The sequence below is a fragment of the Oncorhynchus kisutch genome, linkage group LG27 (assembly GCF_002021735.2).
Source record: "Oncorhynchus kisutch isolate 150728-3 linkage group LG27, Okis_V2, whole genome shotgun sequence".
NCBI classification, from domain to species: domain Eukaryota; kingdom Metazoa; phylum Chordata; class Actinopteri; order Salmoniformes; family Salmonidae; genus Oncorhynchus; species Oncorhynchus kisutch.
The window spans coordinates 30910872-30934164 of NC_034200.2; the positions used below are offsets into that span (position 1 = coordinate 30910872).

The window sequence follows — 23293 nt, forward strand, 5'->3', positions numbered from 1 at the left end:
GACTGTTTTCTCTGCTACCGCACAGAGCGCCAAGTCTAGGACCAAAAGGCTCTTCAACAGCTTTTACCCCCAAGCCATAAGACTGCTGAACAATTAATAAAATCACCATCGGACAATTTACATTGACCCCCCTCCCTTTTGTACACTGCTATTACTCAGTGTTTATTATCTATGCATATTCACTTCACCCCCACCTACATGTACAAATTACCTCAACTAACCTGTACCCCCGCACACTGACTCGGTACCGGTGCCCCCTGTGTATATCCTCGTTATTCTTATTGTGTTACTTTTTCTTCAAATTTTTTATTTTAGTCTACTTGGTAAATATTTTCCTAACTCTTCTTGAACTGCACTGTTGGTTAAGAGCTTGTAAGTAAGCATTTCACAGTAAAGTCTACACTTGTTGTTTTTGGCTCGTGTCAAATAAAGTTTGATTTGATTTCAATCATTCATTCATTAATGTCATTACAGAGCATACAAGTCATTCGTAATTTCAAATGCAATCAAGCATTTTATTTAAAATAAAATAACAATGGCCTCCCGGTTGGCGCAGTGGTTAAGAGCGCTGTACTGCAGCGCCAGCTGTGCCAGACTCTGGGTTTGTGCCCAGGCTCTGTCGTAACCGTCCGCGACCGGGAGGTCCGTGGGGCGACGCACAATTGGCCTAGCGTCGTCCGGGTTAGGGAGGGTTTGGCCGGTAGGGATATCCTTGACTCATCTCGCACCAGCGACTCCTGTGGCGGGCCGTTCGCAGTGCGCGCTAACCAAGGTTGCCAGGTGCACGGTGTTTCCTCCGACACATTGGTGCGGCTGGATTCCGGGTTGGATGCGCACTGTGTTAAAACCTCTTGCAACGAGCAAACCCGTATCCGGGAGCGTAATCATAGCCTCAAACGCATCAGCATAACGCAGCGGACATAAACTTTTCCTATTCATGAAAATCGCAAATGAAATGGAATAAATACATTCAAACACAAGCTTAGCACTGTCATCTAAGATTTTCAAAATATGCGTTACAGCCAACGCTAGACAAGCATTTGTGTAAGTTTATCATGGCATAATGCTATGCTAGGCTCTGCTGGCAGCAGGCAACATTTTCACGAAAATAAGAAAAGCAACCAAATTTACCTTTGAAGAACTTCAGATGCTTTCACTCAGGAGACTCCCAGTTAGATAGCAAATGTTCCTTTTTTCCAAAAATATTATTTTTGTAGGCGAAATAGCTCCCGTTTCTTCATCATGCTTGGCTGAGAAATCGACCGGAAAATGCTGCAACTATAACGCTAAACCTTTTTCAAAATTTGCTCCATAAAATCGACAGAAACACGGCAAACATTGTTTAGGATCCATCCTCAAGGTGTTTTTAACATATATTCTCATAAGAAGCGATTGGAAAAATGGCTACCTCAGTATTTTACGCGAGATTTTCTGCAGGAGACACCATGTGACCACATGCTATATATGGTCCCTTACAGCCATTCTTCAATGGAAATGCCTAAAAAGACGTCACAATGCTGTAGACACCTTGGGGAATACGTGGAAAACGTAACCTCATTCGTAGCTCATTCACAGCCAAATAAGGAGTCATTGGCATGAGGTGGTTTCAAAAAATGCGGCACTTCCTGGTTGGATTTTTATCTGGGTTTCGCCTGTAACATCAGTTCTGTGGCACTCACAGACAATATCTTTGCAGTTTTGGAAACGTCAGAGTGTCTTCTTTCCAAAGCAGTCAATTATATGCATAGTCAAGTATCTTTTCGTGACAAAATATCTTGTTTAAAACGGGAACGTTTTTCATCCAAAAATTAAAATAGCGCCCCCTAAATCCAAGAGGTTAAGAAGCAGTGCGGCTTGGTTGGGTTGTGTATCGGAGGACGCATGACTTTCAACCTTCGTCTTTCCCGAGCCCGTACGGGAGTTGTAGCGATGAGATAAGATAGAAGCTACTTAAACAATTGGATACCACGAAATTGGGGAGAAAAAAAGGTAAAATACATTTTTTTAAATAACAATGCAACCTTTGAATAATTAGCGTAAACAATAAATAAACTATTTCCGTTTCGGAAATTGCATTCATGTTACGGCTTTCTAGGTGTGGTGAAGGAGAGTCGGACCAAACTGCAGCATGTAGATTGCGATCCATGTTTAATGAAAACAAACGTAAATACGAATAAACACAAAACACTACAAAACAATAAATGTAATGAAAACCGAAACAGCCTATACTTGTCAACTAAATACAGCGACAGGAACAAAGACACTAAGGACAATCACCCACGACAAACTCAAAGAATATGGCTGCCTAAATATGGTTCCCAATCAGAGACAACGATAAGCACCTGCCTCTGATTGAGAACCACTCCAGACAGCCATAGACTTTGCTAGATAACCCCACTAGCTACAATCCCAAATACATACACACCAAAACAAAACACACCACAATACAAAAACTCCTGGCCTGACCCAATACATGAAGAAAAACAAAATACTTAGACCAGGGTGTGACAATTCACGAATGTGACTGTGTATAGTCTTTGCTTTTCAAAAAATAAAAAAATAATAACGTTACAACAGACTCTCTGGTATGCTTATAATTTTTTAAATGTTTGCATTGTTCCAAACGGTCAGAATAATTATATTGTAATCTAACAGTAACTGTTTGGCAAACATAATATGCACGCAGAGCTTCTTACCTTCTTTTTCTTGATCTCCAATATTTTGTCACAACTAGTAAAATGTATTCCACAAATCGACTACCCCTTTACCTCCTGAGCAACCAGTAAACAAACATTCCCCCGTTTCAAGTTTATTTGTCACGTCCTCTGCATCCATTTTGCTATCACGTGTTCAGAGTTGGTTATAACCTATTTATTGATGTGATTATGATATGCTATAGGTCAGGCTCTATTGGTCATGTGCATGCGATGCGGACATGTGTCACATAAAGAGAGAAAGGGTTGAGGAAAAATGTCATGTTTTTCCTAAACAAATGGGGGATTTCGGTGACAGAACTTTTCAGTCAGAAATGGCTGTAATTACGTTGCAGCTTCAGCAACACGGACAGCGCGATAAACACTGTTGAAATTCTGTGGTGGTCGCTGCAGCAAGGAGGAGACATCCGGCCAACAATTCTCAGCCCGGCCCGGCACAATCAAATCAATTGCAGTCAGACTCCCTCTAGTCATTTGTGTGTCTTAATTATATCATGAAACAATGTGCTTAAAGCATCACACAAGCTCAGTGAATACAGTTGATTTGATTAACACATAGGATGTGTCTATAAATGGAAAAATACACGTTTGGTCAAATTGGTCAAAAAAACAGACAACTCTCGGTCGACCTAGTTACCATAGACTTCCAGTCATTGCACTAACGCTAGTTAGCATTGGCTCACGAAACAACCTCTAACATCGAGTCATTCTTTTTCAAAGAGGCTCAAGCTTGGAGACATCGAACAGGAAACACAGGCTGTCAATTCCAGCCGCTTGAAAAGAGGGGGCTAATGATCCCATTTGAACGAAGAAGCACTACTTACCATAGCTTTTATGATTCAAAATAATTATGATTTAAATGTGTTTGCTGGGGGGAGCAGGTCCGCGAGGTGGTTAATGCTAAATCACATGAGCCCCACTCAAGGCATCGAGGTCCAACGTCAAGGGCATTTCCGTGTCATTTGAATTTATTTTAATCTGGCTCCTGATTGCAATTTTCTCTTTTTTCTCCTGTTTCCTCTCTCTTTCCATGAATCTGTGATTGTGTGAGAAAGCCCTGCAGAAGGGATTAAGACAGTCTGAATGGAAGACAAGTTCTTTGGCTATTACAACCCAGTGAAGCTGCTTTAAGCTTCACTAAGCCGCAACTGATAACTTTGCAGACCATTAGTGAACAGGATTGCCTTTCTAAGTACCCACCACCCTGCACACAATCAACAACGTAATGAAGAGACACACGGAACGAAAGGCCCCAGACATAATTTTAACTCCCCCAAATCAAAACGAGATTTGTGACTTGAGACTAGAGCGACAGAGTTTATTTGATTTTTTTTAAACCCATTTTCGTTGGGGAAACGTTTATGGAGATTGCTTTGAATGGTGTTCTTCAGCAGAGTAGACGAGCAATGTATGCCATGTAATTACTAAACGTCCCTACTAGGGAAGTATAGTGCAGAGAAACTTTGGTTGTCCTTAGGCCAACTGTCATATCCTGCCTCTTCTTAACCATAATCTTGAACCTACTCTCTTTTCCTAATACAGCTAAGTCAAACTGTTGATTTAAAATTAATTGCTATCTTTCTCACTGCAGGTGTAAATACTATACAGCCAGATGTGCAGAAATGGCATATGCTATCAGCACTGAGGCCTACACACTGAACGTGTTCAAATGATCCTCTTTTGGTAGGACGATACTGAAATGACCCAAAATATGCTCCCTCAATCTGTCCTTCGGTGCCACAACAGTTAATTGATAGCATCATAATAATAAATAAAAAAATCAGAAGCAATAAGTCTGGAGCCGATGCAGGGGGCGAGACCCGGCTCTGGGGCCGTTAGCACGTTACTATAGCGACTAGCGAACTGCCAGTTCCATCTGCCAGTGGATCAAAGAGGAGACTCGCACACACTCGTCTGAATAAGACAACGGCAGCGTTTCACAGGTCTCATGTCCCTGACGCTCTGAGCCCCAATCTACCTCACATTGGACATGTTTTTATTTGGTTGTTTTGACAGTCGCTTTAAAAAAGAAGTGGGGAGAGCAGATGGGAGCTGGCAAACTAAACTGGCTGGCATTTCCGTAGTCACGCTATCGGCTTTATTTTACAGTACTGTTTGGCTTGGTATTTACCTGCTGTTTAGGAAATGTGGTAACAAAGGTCACCCTCTGTTAGCCTTTATTGAAACCTTTATTTGTAAAGGTTAGTCTTGTTGAAAGGTTAGTTATGTAGGTTCATCTCTTTTCTTAAAGTGTCATTTCTAACTTAGACCGAGTAAATAAAGCGTAAAGGACTGTATGATAAAGAATTACCAAAGCATATTCTTATATTATAATAGAGGCAGGCACAATATTGCTTTCACCTGCTCTGTAGTTTCAGATCAGAACGGATGAAGGAGAGGACATGATCTCCTCGGAAGCCGTTTTGAGATGCAGCTTTGAACTGAACAAACCTTGAGCTCCCATCCTTCCTCTTCTCCTCCCTAGGTGGTGAGGTGTCCACCCCACGGTTCACCCAGTTCTTCCGGGGCAGTCTGTCTGGGCTGACCATCCGGCCAGGGAGGATCGAGACCCAGAAAGTCATCTCCTGTCTACAGGCCTGTAAGGAAGGACTGGATATCCACTCACTGGAGAGCCTGGGCAAGGACATCAAGGTGACAGCTCTGCAGACACGCTGGTGCACACACACACACATACAAACACATATAAACAGACATAAATCTACAAACACACCTTACCCTTATAAGTCATAACATCTGTGTTCTACAAACAGTACTGTTAGGAGATCTGAAAAATCACCATCAATCTGATAAATATGATTATACTCTTTGGTCTAGTATTTATTTTTAAGGCGATCCATGTAGAAACGGTACAAATCGAGAGGTTCAAGACATCACAGTAAATTAACTTCACCACTAGTATCGATGTGTTGATTCATGTGTTCTTCTGTGTGTGCAGTTCCACTTCAACCCAGCCCAGTCGGTGCTGGTGATGGAGGGAGAGGACCTGGAGAGTGTCAACACAGCCATGGCCAAGGTCTCCTACATCAACTCACGCCAGTTCCCCACAGCAGGCCTCAGACAGCTACACATCACCACCACCGTACAGTGAGTATGGAACCCTATAGATGTGTATGTGTACGCACACACACAGTAATCTGTCTCCCACACACAGACACACACTGTAATCTGTCTCCCACACACAGACACACACTGTAATCTGTCTCCCACACACAGACACACACTGTAATCTGTCTCCCACACACAGACACACTGTAATCTGTCTCCCACACACAGACACACACTGTAATCTGTCTCCCACACACAGACACACACTATAATCTGTCTCCCACACACAGACACACACTATAATCTGTCTCCCACACACAGACACACTGTAATCTGTCTCCCACACACAGACACACACTATAATCTGTCTCCCACACACAGACACACACTGTAATCTGTCTCCCACACACAGACACACACTGTAATCTGTCTCCCACACACAGACACACACTGTAATCTGTCCCCCACACACAGACACACTGTAATCTGTCTCCCACACACAGACACACACTGTAATCTGTCTCCCACACACAGACACACACTGTAGTCTGTCTCCCACACACAGAAACACACTGTAATCTGTCTCCCACACACAGACACACACTGTAGTCTGTCTCCCACACACAGACACACACTGTAATCTGTCTCCCACACACAGACACACACTGTAGTCTGTCTCCCACACACAGACACACACTGTAATCTGTCTCCCACACACAGACACACACTGTAATCTGTCTCCCACACACAGACACACTGTAATCTGTCTCCCACACACAGACACACACTGTAATCTGTCTCCCACACACAGACACACTGTAATCTGTCTCCCACACACAGACACACACTGTAATCTGTCTCCCACACACAGACACACTGTAATCTGTCTCCCACACACAGACACACACTGTAATCTGTCTCCCACACACAGACACACACTGTAATCTGTCTCCCACACACAGACACACTGTAATCTGTCTCCCACACACAGACACACACTGTAATCTGTCTCCCACACACAGACACACTGTAATCTGTCTCCCACACACAGACACACACTGTAATATGTCTCCCACACACAGACACACTGTAATCTGTCTCCCACACACAGACACACACTGTAATATGTCTCCCACACACAGACACACTGTAATCTGTCTCCCACACACAGACACACACTGTAATATGTCTCCCACACACAGACACACACTCCTCAACCTCTTTTCCTTGCTCTCTCACACATAGTTTACAAGCACAGACACACAAACATGATTCACACCAAGCACACAGAAATACTTGTATCCCTTCACAGAATGTGTTTATCAAGCCTTCATTTGTGTATTTCACACAAACAAATACAGCAGAGGTAAAGAAATGTGGTTCTCTGGGGAAAGAGAGGGAGAGAGAGAAAAGATAGAAAATCTACTGTGTGAAAGTGGAGTCCTTCAAATGCATGTCCTCGGATCAGTGTGTGCGTGTGTGGTGTGTGTACATCCGAGTCTCTGCCTTTGCTCTCTGTGTGTCCTCGGGTCAGTGTGTGCGTGTGTGGTGTGTGTACATCCGAGTCTCTGCCTTTGCTCTCTGTGTGTCCTCGGGTCAGTGTGTGCGTGTGTGGTGTGTGTACATCCGAGTCTCTGCCTTTGCTCTCTGTGTGTCCTCGGGTCAGTGTGTGCGTGTGTGGTGTGGGTGTGTGTGTACATCCGAGTCTCTGCCTTTGCTCTCTGTGTGTCCTCGGGTCAGTGTGTGCGTGTGTGTGCGTGTGTGTGTACATCCGAGTCTCTGCCTTTGCTCTCTGTGTGTCCTCGGGTCAGTGTGTGCGTGTGTGGTGTGTGTACATCCGAGTCTCTGCCTTTGCTCTCTGTGTGTCCTCGGGTCAGTGTGTGCGTGTGTGGTGTGGGTGTGTGTGTACATCCGAGTCTCTGCCTTTGCTCTCTGTGTGTCCTCGGGTCAGTGTGTGCGTGTGTGTGCGTGTGTGTGTACATCCGAGTCTCTGCCTTTGCTCTCTGTGTGTCCCCGGGTCAGTGTGTATCCGTGTTTTTGGCGCGCTCTCAAGGTTAGTGTGTACATGCGTACGTTCCAGGTTGTGTGTGGGTCTGATGTCTGGCGCGGCCTGTAGTCTCTCTGTGTCTGATGTGCTAATCAGGAGTGTTAGAGGGGAGAGGCATGTCCCTCTCTTTACATCGCCCCTCAGTAACCACACCATTCCAACCCACCACGCCACGGCTGAGAGGGCCGCTGGGATGCCGTTGCGCCGTGGTTGCCATGGAGCTGTGGCACAGGGGCCAACATCTCGTCAGCTGATGATGAGGATATGAATGAGGGCCATGAAGGCAATCTGCTATGTCAGGGTTTCTCATGCCAGAGAGCACTCAGAGAGGGAAAGTTGATCATTAGACAAATATAGCTCTGTTAAGCAGTCTGATTGGCTGATTGACTGGCTGGGTGGGTGGGTGACTGGCTGGGTGGGTGGCTGACTGGGTGGGCGGGTGGGTGACTGACTGGCTGGGTGAGTGGTTGGGTGACTGACTGGCTGATTGGGTGGCTGACTGGCTGGGTGGGTGGCTGACTGGCTGGGTGGGTGGCTGACTGGGTGGGTGGGTGGGTGACTGGCTGGGTGGGTGACTGGCTGGGTGGGTGGCTGACTGGCTGGGTGGGTGGGTGGGTGGGTGACTGGCTGGGTGGGTGGTTGGGTGACTGACTGGCTGATTGGGTGGCTGACTGGCTGGGTGGGTGGGTGACTGACTGGCTGACTGGCTGGGTGGGTGGGTGACTGGCTGGGTGGGTGGGTGGCTGACTGGCTGACTGGCTGGGTGGGTGGGTGACTGGCTGGGTGGGTGGGTGACTGACTGGCTGGGTGGGTGGGTGGCTGACTGGCTGGGTGGGTGGGTGGGTGGGTGGGTGGGTGACTGACTGACTGGCTGGGTGGGTGGGTGGGTGGCTGACTGGCTAGGTGGGTGGGTGGGTGGGTGGGTGGGTGGGTGGGTGACTGACTGACTGACTGGCTGGGTGGGTGGCTGACTGGGTGGGTGGGTGACTGACTGACTGGCTGGGTGAGTGTAGTATGTGTGTCTGTGTGTGTGTGTGCGCCCCCTGTATACGTGTCTACACCTGTTCACAGTTAAACAGTGAGGGAGGGGTCAGCCAAATCAGAATGGACGATTGTGGTGGATAGTGGACTCCTGTCACAGGAGCTGAAATAGGATTATTCGAACTCAGAATTCAGACCGCTGCCTTGTATAGAGAGAGACGGCTCCTCCTACTCAGCAGAAATATGTCCCTGGCTATGTCCCAAACTGCACCCTATACTCTACATGGTGCACTACTTGTGATCAGGGCTCATAGGGAATATGTAGGCAACAGGGTGTTGTTTTGGAAGCAACCCCTTAGTAGTGTTTCTGGTCAAGTGGCATTTATTTAGTGAGATCCGGATCCCATTGTGACGCAGAGAGGACACAATTTGGCCGAGGGACACTATTTGGCATGACAGGCCCTAGTTTAGTCTGGAGACTGTGCTACACCCCACAAAGATTTTACCGATGTTGTTCAGGGTAATTGTTTGTGGAGTTAGACAATTTTTCTTATCGGATAAATCTACACACACGATTGCAGGTGCACGCACGCACGCAGGCACACACACACACACACACACACACACACACACACACACACACACACACACACACACACACACACACACACACACACACACACACACACACACGCACTTCCTATTCAAAGCCAGTTTGTATGGTAATTATGGAGATCAACTAATCAGACATACACACACATATATACATTTTTTTAAATAATTTATTTGTTTCACCTTTATTTAACCAGGTAGGCCAGTTGAGATCAAGTTCTCATTTACAACTGCGACCTGGACAAGATAAAGCAAAGCAGTGCGACAAAAACAACAACACAGAGTTACACATAAACAAACATACAGTCAATAGAAACAATAGAAAGATCTGTATACAGTGTGTGCAAAAGAAGTAAGGAGGTAAGGCAATAAATAGGCCAATAGTAGCGATGTAATTACAATTTAGCCATTTACACTGGAGTGATCGATGTGCAGATGAGGATGTGCAAGTAGAAATACTGGTGTGCATTGACCCTGGGGTATTTTGGCCCTGACTCTGCACTGGCTGGCTCTATGCACACCCACCTGACTCTATACACACACACACACACACACACACACACACACACACACACACACACACACACACACACACACACACACACACACACACACACACTTCTCATACGCTGCTGCTACTCTGTTTATTATCTCTCCTGATTGCCTAGTCATTTTTACACTTACCTACATGTACATATTACTTCAACTGCTCGTACCCCTGCACATTGACTTGTATATAAGCCACGTTATTGTTATTTTGTGTTACTATTTCCTTTTTTGATAATTTGTCTTACTTTTTAACTCTGAATTGTTGAGAAAGGGCTCATCAGTCAGCCTTTCACAGTAAAGTCTACACCTGTTATATTCAGCGCCTTTGACAAATACATTTGATTTGATTTTGATTTGACACACACAACACACACTCTTCCTATTCCAATACATGGAAATACACAGACACAGACACAGACACAGACACACACACATACACAGACACACACATCCCATTCAAAGCCAGTCTGTTATTTAGTGAAGGAGAACAATACATCTAAGTACATGCTTTATTTAGGCCTAGACTTAGTGCAAGTAATTACCATGGGAAAGCAGTCCAATCAGTAAATGTAGCTAGTAAAGCCAGAAGCACTGTTATCATATAAACAAACAGACTGTTTTTAATTAGCGTGGGAAAGTAAATATATGAATAAATAAGTTCGTGAAGAGCACTTTTCACCGACCCTTGAAAAGCGTAATTTCTAGGCTTTAGGCGCCAGCGTTTGTATTAATCCTGAGAGACTGCACTGTCCCCCTCAAACTGTAACGACAGCCAGCTTGTTTCCCCCAGACGGCCTGGGTGGCAGGGCAGCTCCTCGCTCTGGGTAGGATATCCTTAGAATCTCGTAATCCAGTATGGATGAGTGCAAAATTGATCTTAAATCAGTGACTAGGGGCAACATCGTCTGAGGACTACTTAAACAGTAGTAACTGTGAAAGGTGTCAGAGAGAATGTCAAATCCAGAAACAACTCCTAGCCCCTAAGCCCTTACCCCTAGGCACAAGTGTGTAGGAGGTAGGTACAGTGAATGTAGAAATATAACATTAAAATGTTTCTTTGTTTGGGGTTTTCATGTTAACCGTTGGCTGAGAAAGTGTTGAAATTGTGTTGATGAGAAAATGTGATAATTAGTATACAAATGTGAATGTGTGTGTTATTGGAAATGGGCAGTTTCGAGCCATCTGTCTCAAAAGCACATCACTCACTCCCAAATATTCTGAAAAGCTGTAGAGTTTGTTGCCAACAGAGACCACTTGCAAAAACAATTTGATGTCCACTTTCACAGTTGCCTCGATCACAATCTGTCTTTACAGTAACTGTCTCTGATCTCTGAAATTAAAATTAAAAGTGCCAAGTCATTCATTACCAGGACCAGAAAGAGTATATAGGCTGTGTCCTCTTGGGTGAAAGCACTCATTAATGGTGCCACACAATGCAATTTATTCTGATTCCAGTATCAAATGGCAATTATGTTCCCCTAATCTCTCTTACCCTCTTGTTCCTTATCTGTAGGCCAATTATCTACAAAAACTGCCCTGAACAATCGTGACCTGAGGAAAACAAGGTGCACCTTTTGCATCATCTGTCAATACTCTAATGTCTATCTCTATTTTCTACTACTTTTCTCTTCTCCTCCTGGGAGCTCAGGTGTTTCGGGGAGGACATATGCATCTCCATCCCAGACATTAAGGCTTTAGTAATGGTCCTGCCACCCAGCGAGCCACGGATCACCATCGCTGGTTCAGATCAACTCGTCAGGCCTGCCGCCGACCTGCGTGGAGCCATGGGCGTAGCACCCTTCAAGGAGCTGCGCATCACCAGCACTGTAACCAAGGGTGACGGTGTGCCATTCAGCGCAGGTGGATGAGGGGCCGGTTACCGTGGATACATGTTGATCAGCATGATGTGATCCCAAGTAGTCAAGTTGTAAAAGTGTGTGTTTGTGCATCCATGTCTGTGTTTGATTTTGTGTGCGTTTGTGTATATGTGTATAGTCTACAGGCCTGGTGTTCTGGAGGCGATGCACAACCTGGATTACTGTGATGTCCTGGTGATTGGAGAGGAGCTCAACCCGGAGAAAGAGAGTCTGGAGATTCACCACAGCTCTCTAATGGGGAAACACCTGGACGCCACGAACTCCACCTCAGGAATATCCATATATGGTACGTGTAGTTGAAGTCAGAAGTTTACATACACCTTAGCCAAATACATTTAAACTCGGTTTTTCACAATTCCTGACATTTAATCTGAATAAAAAATCCCCGTCTTAGGTCAGTTAGGATCACCACTTTATTTTAAGAATGTGAAATGTCAGAATCATGGTAGAGTGATTATTTCAGCTTTTATTTATTTCATCACATTCCCAGTGGGTCAGAGGTTTACATACACTCAATTAGTATTTGGTAGCATTGCCTTTAAATTGTTTAACTTAGGTGAAATGTTTCGGGTAGCTTTCCACAAGCTTCCCACAATAAGTTGGGTGGATTTTGGCCCATTCCTCCTCACAGAGCTGGTGTAACGGAGTCAGGTTTGTAAGCCTCCTTGCTCGCAAACGCTTTTTCAGTTCTGCCCACAAATTTTCTATGGGATTCAGGTCAATATATTTATATTAGTGTCTTGAGAAAAACACTGGGCCCAGTGCTGAGCCCTGGGGGACACCATCTATATTTGGCTGGGAACACCAGGAACACCCTTGGTAATAATGCCTTTTCTCCTGCCTTTTTCCCTAGGTGTGGACTCCATGGCCCATTATGAGGAGGCCCTCAGGCAGGTGCGCTATAGGAACTGGCGCCCGGCGACCCTGAGTAACAGGAGGTTCAGGCTCACCTGCTCTGAGCTCAATGGACGCTACACCAGTAATGAGTTTAACTTGGAGGTCAGGGATGAAACGGTTCTCTTTTCTACTTCACCCCCACTCACACATTATATTCTCTCATATTTCCACCACTGCCTCTCTTCTGTCTTCATACCTATTTTAACACCTCTCTCTCCTTTTCTCACACTCCTGAACACTCTTTCTCGCCACATTTCTGCACCGTCACTTATCACCCAGCCCCATTTCCCCTTTATCCCTGTCTGTCTTTGTCTGCATCAGTGCCATCTCCATACTGACTGATATGTTCTTTGTCCCGCCCTCAGGTTAGCCTCGTTCACAACGCAGCACCCGTAGAGCATGTCAATCACATGGCTGTCCAATCCCAGTACATGCGGTCGGTGCATCATCCACTGATGGTGCACTCTGTCAATTCCCACATCTCAGGTAAGGCACCCAGCAGTTCGCACGCACGCACACACACACACACACACGCACGGTGAAGACCTGAGGGTGTGTTTGGTTGAACTGGAGGGGGATCCAGATTAGGCTAAGCCTTCAGATCATACAGACACATGCTGTCTCTGTCTCCCTCTCTCAGGGTCACACACAGGCAAACACACACACAGAGGACTGAGTGATCCTCCCAAGGGTAGGGAGGACAGAGCACATGGCAGACGGAACTGGGGATCTCTGCCCTATTGTGTACAGAGAGAACCGAGTGTAGAGACACAAGTCAATGGAAAGAATGTGGCAGCAGATTTCTATGGTTTTACCACAAGAACAGAAAGCCAGTCCCTCCTACTTTTTTTATATTACATTAATAATACTAATATACACTACTTTCAATGTAATGAAACAGTGAAGTGATTTTGTCATTTCAGATGAACTTGTCTTTTAAACACATTTCTCCCCCCACAGGAACCCCTCCAGCTGCCACAGTCGTGGTAGTGATCTGTATCGCCGCCCTGGTGTGTATAGTGGTGCTAGGCATCTACAGGCTCCACAGTACCCACCAGGACAGCTCCAAGAGTGAGGAGGATGGAGCCAAGGACCCAGAGATGGACTGGGACGACTCCACCCTCACCATCACAGTCAACCCTATGGAGGTGAGAGGACATTACACAAAGGAATTCCCAGAGAAGGCATTGTCAACTAAAATCAACTCCAAGGCACTTGTGAAGATCTGAATTGTTGAGACCTATTGAATTGACTGAATATGTGTAGGGGTTGAATGATTGATTAGGCCTACTCTAGGTCTAGTGGAATGGCTAGGGGTTGAATGATTGATTAGGCCTACTCTAGGTCTAGTGGAATGGCTAGGGGTTGAATGATTGATTAGGCCTACTCTAGGTCTAGTGGAATGGCTAGGGGTTGAATGATTAATTAGGCCTACTCTAGGTCTAGTGGAATGGCTAGGGGTTGAATGATTAATTAGGCCTACTCTAGGTCTAGTGGAATGGCTAGGGGTTGAATGATTGATTAGGCCTACTCTAGGTCTAGTGGAATGGCTAGGGGTTGAATGATTGATTAGGCCTACTCTAGGTCTAGTGGAATGGCTAGGGGTTGAATGATTAATTAGGCCTACTCTAGGTCTAGTGGAATGGCTAGGGGTTGAATGATTAATTAGGCCTACTCTAGGTCTAGTGGAATGGCTAGGGGTTGAATGATTGATTAGGCCTACTCTAGGTCTAGTGGAATGGCTAGGGGTTTAATGATTGATTAGGCCTACTCTAGGTCTAGTGGAATGGCTAGGGGTTGAATGATTGATTAGGCCTACTCTAGGTCTAGTGGAATGGCTAGGGGTTGAATGATTGATTAGGCCTACTCTAGGTCTAGTGGAATGGCTAGGGTTGAATGATTGATTAGGCCTACTCTAGGTCTAGTGGAATGGCTAGGGGTTGAATGATTGATTAGGCCTACTCTAGGTCTAGTGGAATGGCTAGGGGTTGAATGATTGATTAGGCCTACTCTAGGTCTAGTGGAATGGCTAGGGGTTGAATGATTAATTAGGCCTACTCTAGGTCTAGTGGAATGGCTAGGGGTTGAATGATTAATTAGGCCTACTCTAGGTCTAGTGGAATGGCTAGGGGTTGAATGATTGATTAGGCCTACTCTAGGTCTAGTGGAATGGCTAGGGGTTGAATGATTGATTAGGCCTACTCTAGGTCTAGTGGAATGGCTAGGGGTTGAATGATTAATTAGGCCTACTCTAGGTCTAGTGGAATGGCTAGGGGTTGAATGATTAATTAGGCCTACTCTAGGTCTAGTGGAATGGCTAGGGGTTGAATGATTGATTAGGCCTACTCTAGGTCTAGTGGAATGGCTAGGGGTTTAATGATTGATTAGGCCTACTCTAGGTCTAGTGGAATGGCTAGGGGTTGAATGATTGATTAGGCCTACTCTAGGTCTAGTGGAATGGCTAGGGGTTGAATGATTGATTAGGCCTACTCTAGGTCTAGTGGAATGGCTAGGGTTGAATGATTGATTAGGCCTACTCTAGGTCTAGTGGAATGGCTAGGGGTTGAATGATTGATTAGGCCTACTCTAGGTCTAGTGGAATGGCTAGGGGTTGAATGATTGATTAGGCCTACTCTAGGTCTAGTGGAATGGCTAGGGGTTGAATGATTGATTAGGCCTACTCTAGGTCTAGGGGAATGGCTAGGGGTTGAATGATTGATTAGGCCTACTCTAGGTCTAGTGGAATGGCTAGGGGTTGAATGATTGATTAGGCCTACTCTAGGTCTAGTGGAATGGCTAGGGGTTGAATGATTGATTAGGCCTACTCTAGGTCTAGTGGAATGGCTAGGGGTTGAATGATTGATTAGGCCTACTCTAGGTCTAGTGGAATGGCTAGGGGTTGAATGATTGATTAGACCTACTCTAGGTCTAGTGGAATGGCTAGGGGTTGAATGATTGATTAGGCCTACTCTAGGTCTAGGGGAATGGCTAGGGGTTGAATGATTGATTAGGCCTACTCTAGGTCTAGTGGAATGGCTAGGGGTTGAATGATTGATTAGGCCTACTCTAGGTCTAGTGGAATGGCTAGGGGTTGAATGATTGATTAGACCTACTCTAGGTCTAGTGGAATGGCTAGGGGTTGAATGATTGATTAGGCCTACTCTAGGTCTAGGGGAATGGCTAGGGGTTGACTTGTGACTGGGTTTTATTACGTCAAACCTGTTTTGGTATTATATTTAGGGATTGGGTTTTGTAGCAAGAACATTCTTTTTGTCCTTTGATAAGTTATATTATCAATGATTTCTGATCTATAGCTATTAAGTGTTCAGGTAGGCCTCCGCACAACAAAAGACATATAAATAGGAGGGGTGCTCGACAACCATGACAGAAATTCAACACAGGCTTGCCAAGAAAAAACAGCCAAAAATACTAATTCAAGGTGTTGGTGATTGGTGAGAAGTAGGCATTGGTCTGATGCCGAAAAAGAAAGTAAATTCAAGTGAGCACCACAATGCCTATTCCACCCATGCTCTACCAAGGTTTTCCACCCATGCTCTACCAAGGTTTTCCAGCACACAGCTTTGACCTACTACAGTAGCTATGTCGGTCTATTGTACTTCAAACAATGTGTATGGGATTCAAACCTTCTTAAACAGTAAGTTTCTAGCTAGCTAACAAAGCTCTGTCAAATTGGTTGTTGATCATTGCTAGACAGCCATTTTCAAGTTTTGCCATAGATCTTCAAGTAGATTAAAACTGTACCTCTGCCACTCAGGAACATTCACTGTCTTCTTGGTAAACAACTCCAGTGTAGATTTGGCCTTATGTTTTAGGTAATTGTTCTGCTGAAAGGTGAATTAATCTCCCAGTGTCTGGTGGAAAGCAGAGAGAACCAGGTTTTCCTCTAGGATTTTGCCTGTGCTTATCTCCATTCCACTTCTTTTTTAATCCTGAAAAATGACCCAGTCCTTAACAATTATAAGCATACCCATCACATGATACAGCCACCACTATGCTTGAAAATATGGAGAGTGGTATTCAGTAATGTGTTGTATTGAATTTGCCCCAAACATAACACTTTGTATTCAGGACAAAAGGTGAATTGCTTTGCTATATTTTTTGCAGTATTACTCTAGTGCAAACGGGATGCATGTTTTGGAATATTTTTATTCTGTACAGGCTTCCTTCCACTCTCACTTTCTCCTATCGCAGACATTGAATTCTGTAAATGTTTTAAAGTCACCATTTACCAATAGGTGCGAGGCATAAAAAAAAATCATTTAAAAAAACTCCCTGGCCCTTGTGGTTGAATCTGTGTTTGAAACTCACTGCTCGACTGAGGGACCTTACAGGTCATTAATTGTATTTGGGGTACATAGAGCCATTCAAAAAATCCATGCAATTTATTAAGCACATTTTTACTCCTGGACTTATTTAGGCTTGCCATAACAAAGGGGTTGAATACTTAATGACTGAAGACATTTCAGATTTTCATTTTCAATTCATTGGTAAAAAAAAAATGTCAGTGGTAAAAATGCAACAATCTAAATGTAATCCATTTAAAATTCCTTCTGTAACACAAATATTTGGGTGTCTGTGAAAGCGGCGGTACAGAGACACTAAAACATGTAGGGTAATAGAAATGAGAGCGAAAATTATTCTTCACTTTATTACCCTAAATCTTAGGATCCATGGTGTCTAAGATTGTTCCTATGATTATTTTGTGCTATTATTTGCCATTCACCTTGAATCATGTTATTTACATTGCTGTGTCTCAGTAAACCACTAGGCTATAAATAGGAGCTAAGTGCAATGCAGGTAACACAGGAAGATGTCAGCTTGACATCATGTCATTCACCTGTACTTCTCATCCTGAACAATGGATTCAAGTGAGCAAAAAGAAATACATCTCTACCATTTTTGTTGAGTGCCCCAACTCTCTGCCTGAATGAGTTATTTTGGATGTTTTTACAGACACGCCCTTATGTTACAGTATTTTTAAAGTGTCTTCTGCATATTGGAAGAGTAATTCTGTGTTCCACTGTGTTCTTTCCCGTAGAACGTCGGAGAGCCTCAGACGGTGGAGGAGGAGGTAAATGAGGAAGAGGAAGATGAACAGGCAGGCGACATCACGAGTGCAGAGTCTGACGACAGTGATGAAACAGAGGAAGAGGAGGACGACGAGAAGGAAGTGAAGGAGAGCAAGCTGAAGAGCAAGCTGGAATGGGATAGCTCTTCTATAACATATTAATCTTTCACGCATGCGCACATACACACACACACACACCTACATATACAGAATTTGCTGAAAGTCAGTCAATCAGTTGTGAAAACAGCTACCCATCAAGTTTGCCACTGTCCAATGTCGCTCTCTTCTGGTCAAAATAAGGCATTACACACAAAAGGTTTCATTGTTTTCTGACTAACCAGTGGATCATATTTTCTCATATTTTGGTGTAACTAATTGTTCCTATTTAAAACCACCATTGACAACACAGTAGGTAGGGCCAATTGAAAATTCAGTTGCACAAGCACATTTTTCCTCTTATATCCAATGGCCCGTTCATCTGTGTTTCATTATTTCTGGGTTTGGACATGGAACATTGGACAGCACATTTTCCTCCTATCTTCCTCAATTGCTGTTGAGTTACTAATACAAAAAGATCGTTGAATGCATTCATTGTAAATACCTTCTTTTGCATTAATACAAAATTATGCATTTCTTTGGATTTTGAGATTGTATTTCATTCATTTGAAATCTTGGAAATATATTTGAGGTCTTCTGAAAAACGGACTTACAAATTATCATTAGCATATTTAATTTATTTAAGGTATTTTAAGAGCCAATGTATTTACAAAACTAATTTTGAACATTTTTGATAGTCTCCTTTTTCTTTCTGTCTGCCTGGTTCATGTTCTTGGACATATGAAACCAAGAGAAGTTCCTGTATGTTTTTATAAATCCCTCGTGAATATAGCAAGTAGTGTAGCTGAACTATCATTCACCTTGGGCCTGGTTAAATCCGTGGCGTTGAAGACCTGCGCTTCAACACGCAACAGATGTAAAGGCAATGTTCGCAGAGATTGCATTCATGGTAAACGCTGCATGGGATGGCTCAATGACCTTTACCAATCGCACTATAGCGCATATCTTCAGCGCTACGGATTGAATCGAGCCCCTTGTCTCCCACCTACCTCTCCTCAAACTGTATGTTTAAACTTGCTTGCATCAGAGGCAGGGCATTTTGAGTAGTTGAGTTTCTCCTAACCACAGATCTAGGATCAGCTTACCCTCCTTCACCTAACTTTAACCGTTAGAAAGGAAAATGCAAAACTGACCTTAGATCAGCACTCATGGTCATGCCTCTATCTGTATTTTCCGTTGACTTGTGTCCATCTACTTCTTAGGCTGAGATGAGGGCCTGAGAATACACTTAACGGGATAGTTAACCCCATAATAAAGTTTGTCTGTTGTTTTTATACATCAAAAGTGGTATAAAGTCCATAAGTTGTGTAAATGTTTCATTCCATGTGTTGTTTAAAACGAGGAGTATGGGTCTGACAGATCATTTTGGGGTGAACTATCCCTTTAGTCACCACCTGAGGGCAACATCATACAAAATCCCTATTCTCGGTTTGACAGGTTGGCATTTTTAGCCTGGGCAGAGACAATTTATCACATTCTCTTTGCCTGTCTTTACACAGGCAGCCCATTTTTGGGGACACAACCAAATTCACATAGAAATATGAGTTATGGAGCTGTCACTCATTGAAAGCAAGTCTAAGAAGTGGTAGTTCAGTTCTATGTGCACTTTTTCTATGATTCCCGTTCTTAAGTTTTGTGTTTGCATATTTTACTTGTGGTTTTGTACACCAGCTTCAAACAGCTGAAAATACGATATGTTTGGTTATGGAAAATACATTTCAAAGCGGTTTAGATGGTAAAATTATTCTCTTCACAATGAAATTAGGGAAATTTTAGAAACCAGGAAATGGAGCAATTTCTGCACATGGCACCTTTCAACACTTGACATTTCTGTGTTAAATCATTGTATATATATGGATTGGTATTTTGACCAATCAGATCAGCTCTGAAAAATATCTGATATGAAAAGATATGATTGGTCAAATGACCAATTAGTGGAAAACCCCAAAATGGGCTGCCTGGGTGCATCTCAAAGGGCTGAATTGTCTTCTTCACCTTGTCTCCTTTCCTTCACATGTCACCTTGTCTCCTTTCCTTCACATGTCCATCGAAAACACCGGTAAGGTGAAAGCAAACTGATGGGTTCCATTGCCTACCCAAATTTTGCTTTCACCAGCTCACTTCATGTCCATACAGATTAAGGAAAGGAGACAAAGAGAGGAATCCACTTCTGACTATTGAGATACCCTCTCATGTTGTTGTTGTTCTATGATAAACCACCTCTGTCAGAAGTGCCACTGTAAGAAACCAGAAACTATTGATCCTCACGCTCATTCTCTGGTGGCCTGTAACAGGGCTGCTGTAGCTGAATCTAGCCAACTCCTTTCTGACCCCTTGATTTTCCCAGAATGCCACTCTAAACTCTGCATCCGTTACATGTTTATGTCAGTAGCAGTGGTTAGAACTCTTCCCCGTCGGCCTTAATGCCTGTGGTTGTGATGTCATCATCGTGAGACGAGCCTTTCCCATTGCCTTGTTTCACCCCATCTTTACACCAAGTGTGTCATAGAGTAAAAATAAACTTTTGCATATAAACTGTGTCAAAACAGTTAAAGACAGTTATTTTATATATATGTTTCATTTATTTTTGTTTTTGTAAAGCTTTTTTTCTTCTTCTCTTTGGTGGTCACAGCAGCACTTTCTGTACATTGACCAATAAAGACTTGTTTTAGAATCTACAGTATATGTGTCTTCTCTCTATATGTGAGGACAATAATGTGTGGTTTCCTGTCTGGCTGCCTCATAACCTAGTATGCCTAGAATTGTATAAGGAATTTGATAGGCTACATTTTACAGTGTGACTGCTTCAATTTGACTGGGGATAGCTTTATTTGTGACCTACAGGTACAAATTAGAATTGTGCAATAGCAGACCATAAGAGAGTTACAAACGTAGATTTTTTGTGTTAGCAATTAGACATTGTTCTTAGGGGGGGCTAGTTACCCCTTAGTACCCTAATGTTGGTGCTAGCAAGCAAGCAAGCTAGGTTGAGCTAGGTATCAACAGCCAATTCAATAGGGTTTGGAAAATAGTGCGCTTCAATAAAAATGCGATCTTGCGGAGTATTTACATACAGTTCAGTTTTCTCCAAAGTTGGTACCGCTCTGTTTACGTCCCCCGCTCCTTCATTCAAAAATAATTAATGGGCTTCCGTTGTTTCACCCGTTGCACCACTCGCTGTGCCCGGTCTAAGGCACTGCATCTCAGTGCAAGAGGGGTCACTACAATCCCTGGTTCGAATCCAGACTCTATCACATCCGACCGTGATTGGGAGTCCCATAGGGCGGCGCACAATTGGCACAGCGTCGTCCGGGTTTGGCTGGGGTAGGCTGCCATTGTAAATAAGAATTTGTTCTTAACTGACTTGCCTAGTTAAATAAAGGTTCAATTTTAAGTTAAAAATACAAAAAAATTCTACTGTATGTGGATCTTGTTTGAAGCTGTAGGCTTTTTCATGAAAAACAGCCTACATAAATAGATGGGCTGCATTTCCATTTCAACTCAGATTGCCAGCATCTTGTGCATCAACAACTGGCAAGGAGAACATTTTTGCCCATGCTATAGTCTCTCACCTACACTGCCCATCATGTGCCAAAGGCCTCCACAGAATATTCCCTCTCCTCTGTGGCCACTTCATATGTGACCTGTGCATGAGCAGTCACACGGCCAATGCCCTGAGTGCCACAAACTGTTTCCCAACCTACCCTCTTCAGAGTGGGACTTCCCACTGGTAGGACATGTCCTCCAGCACCTGACAGAGCAGAATGATATGGCTGTGAGACAGAGTCAACCAGGGGGGGAGGAAGTCCCTTTGTGGTTTGTGCCACATGGGCAGGCGAGCAGTGAAATTCTGCCAGACCTGCAAGCTCAATTACTGCTAGATATTCCTGAAGAACCCTCACACCCGGGGCCCATACTGTTCTCATGTTTTATTGGCGCCCATTATGGAGCTACTGTTTCAGTGACGGAACAGGAGATTGCGAGATGTGTATATACATTTTTCACAGCTCAGCACCGATAGCCTTGGCGACGACACCGCAGAGGTTAAAAACAAGGTGACTGGACTGAGAATTACATCATCTCACCTGCTCCAATGTTCTCTTTTCTATGCATGTCTTTCAATGAATCTTTCATAGAAAGATGTTTCATTTTCATATACAGTATGGCAGAATAAAAAGACATTCATTTCAAAAGTTGCTTATACAGAGAAATACTGGTGAGCACAGTAGTGCATCATCATTCCTGTCCATATCATTATAGTCATAACAGTTGAGAAAGCATTCGGCCTATACTAGCAAGCACAATGAGGCAGACGGAAGTTTTACAACAATAAACACAGCCAAAAAAAGGAATGATGAGATCTCAGCCTCATAGATGATGCTTTGTAGGCTACATCTCGAAAAATAATTACATTACAGCTTCTCGGTTGTTTTCATTGTGGCGGGAGCCGCAGCCTAATCGCATCATTACTGATCATGTTCATTAGAAACTCCAAAACCTTGGCCAGACAGCAAATGTTAACAGTCAATTACTGTATCCCCTTGATGGTCGTTGAGGTTAATTGCATTTGTATTAGTGGGCTGTTAAAGCCCACTGATGAGACACAACCAGTGTTATTATGAAGCATGCTGCCTGCATGGCCAATGGCTTTGTCTTCCATTTCTAACTAATAACTCATCTCTCAGCCTCACCAATGTAAACGACCATAGACGAGAGATACATCTAAAGTCATTGTAGTAACAGAGAGGAAGTCGACCCGAGAGCAGATAAGTTCCCATAACTCACTGCACATGTAGTATTAAGTTGAGGGCCTACCAAGACCACAGTTATAGCCAAGTTATCCCTCACAAATGCAAGTGACGCTACAACATCCAAATAAAATACGGTGCATTATGAAAAGTGTTGAGACCTCTTTACTTTTTCCACATTTTGTAACGTTACAGCCTTATTCTAAAATTGATGAGAGAAAAAAAACAATCTAAACAATTTACACACAATACCCCATAATGACAAAGCAAAAACAGACATTAATACATATCTGCAAATGTATTAAAAAAAAATAAAAAAAATATCTAATTTACATAAGTTTTCAGACCCTTTACAGACCCTTTTCAGACCCTTTCAGACCCTTTACAGACCCTTTACTTTGTTGAAGCACCTTTGGCAGCGAATACAGCCTCAAGTCTTCTTGGGTATGGTGCTACAAGCTTGGCACACCTGTATTTGGGGAGTTTCTCCCATTCTTCTCTGCAGATCCTCTCAAGCTCTTGCAGGTTGGATGGGGTGTCGCTGCACAGCTATTTTCAGGTCTCTCCAGAGATGTTTGATCGGTTCATGTTCGGGC

General features: G+C 43.8%; 1 protein-coding gene across 1 annotated transcript in view; it reads left to right on the plus strand.

The window, feature by feature from the left end:
• The window catches only part of clstn2a (calsyntenin 2a), a 303976-nt gene extending 283576 nt beyond the window's left edge, over positions 1-20400 (plus strand). The window contains exons 10-17 of the mRNA XM_031807195.1: positions 5200-5366; positions 5671-5819; positions 11618-11829; positions 11965-12132; positions 12700-12845; positions 13109-13229; positions 13704-13891; positions 17803-20400. Coding sequence (XP_031663055.1) covers positions 5200-5366; positions 5671-5819; positions 11618-11829; positions 11965-12132; positions 12700-12845; positions 13109-13229; positions 13704-13891; positions 17803-17994 — 1343 coding nt within the window. The 3' untranslated portion in view covers positions 17995-20400. The remainder of the gene's footprint in view (positions 1-5199; positions 5367-5670; positions 5820-11617; positions 11830-11964; positions 12133-12699; positions 12846-13108; positions 13230-13703; positions 13892-17802) is intronic.
• The last annotated feature ends 2893 nt before the right edge of the window (positions 20401-23293 follow it).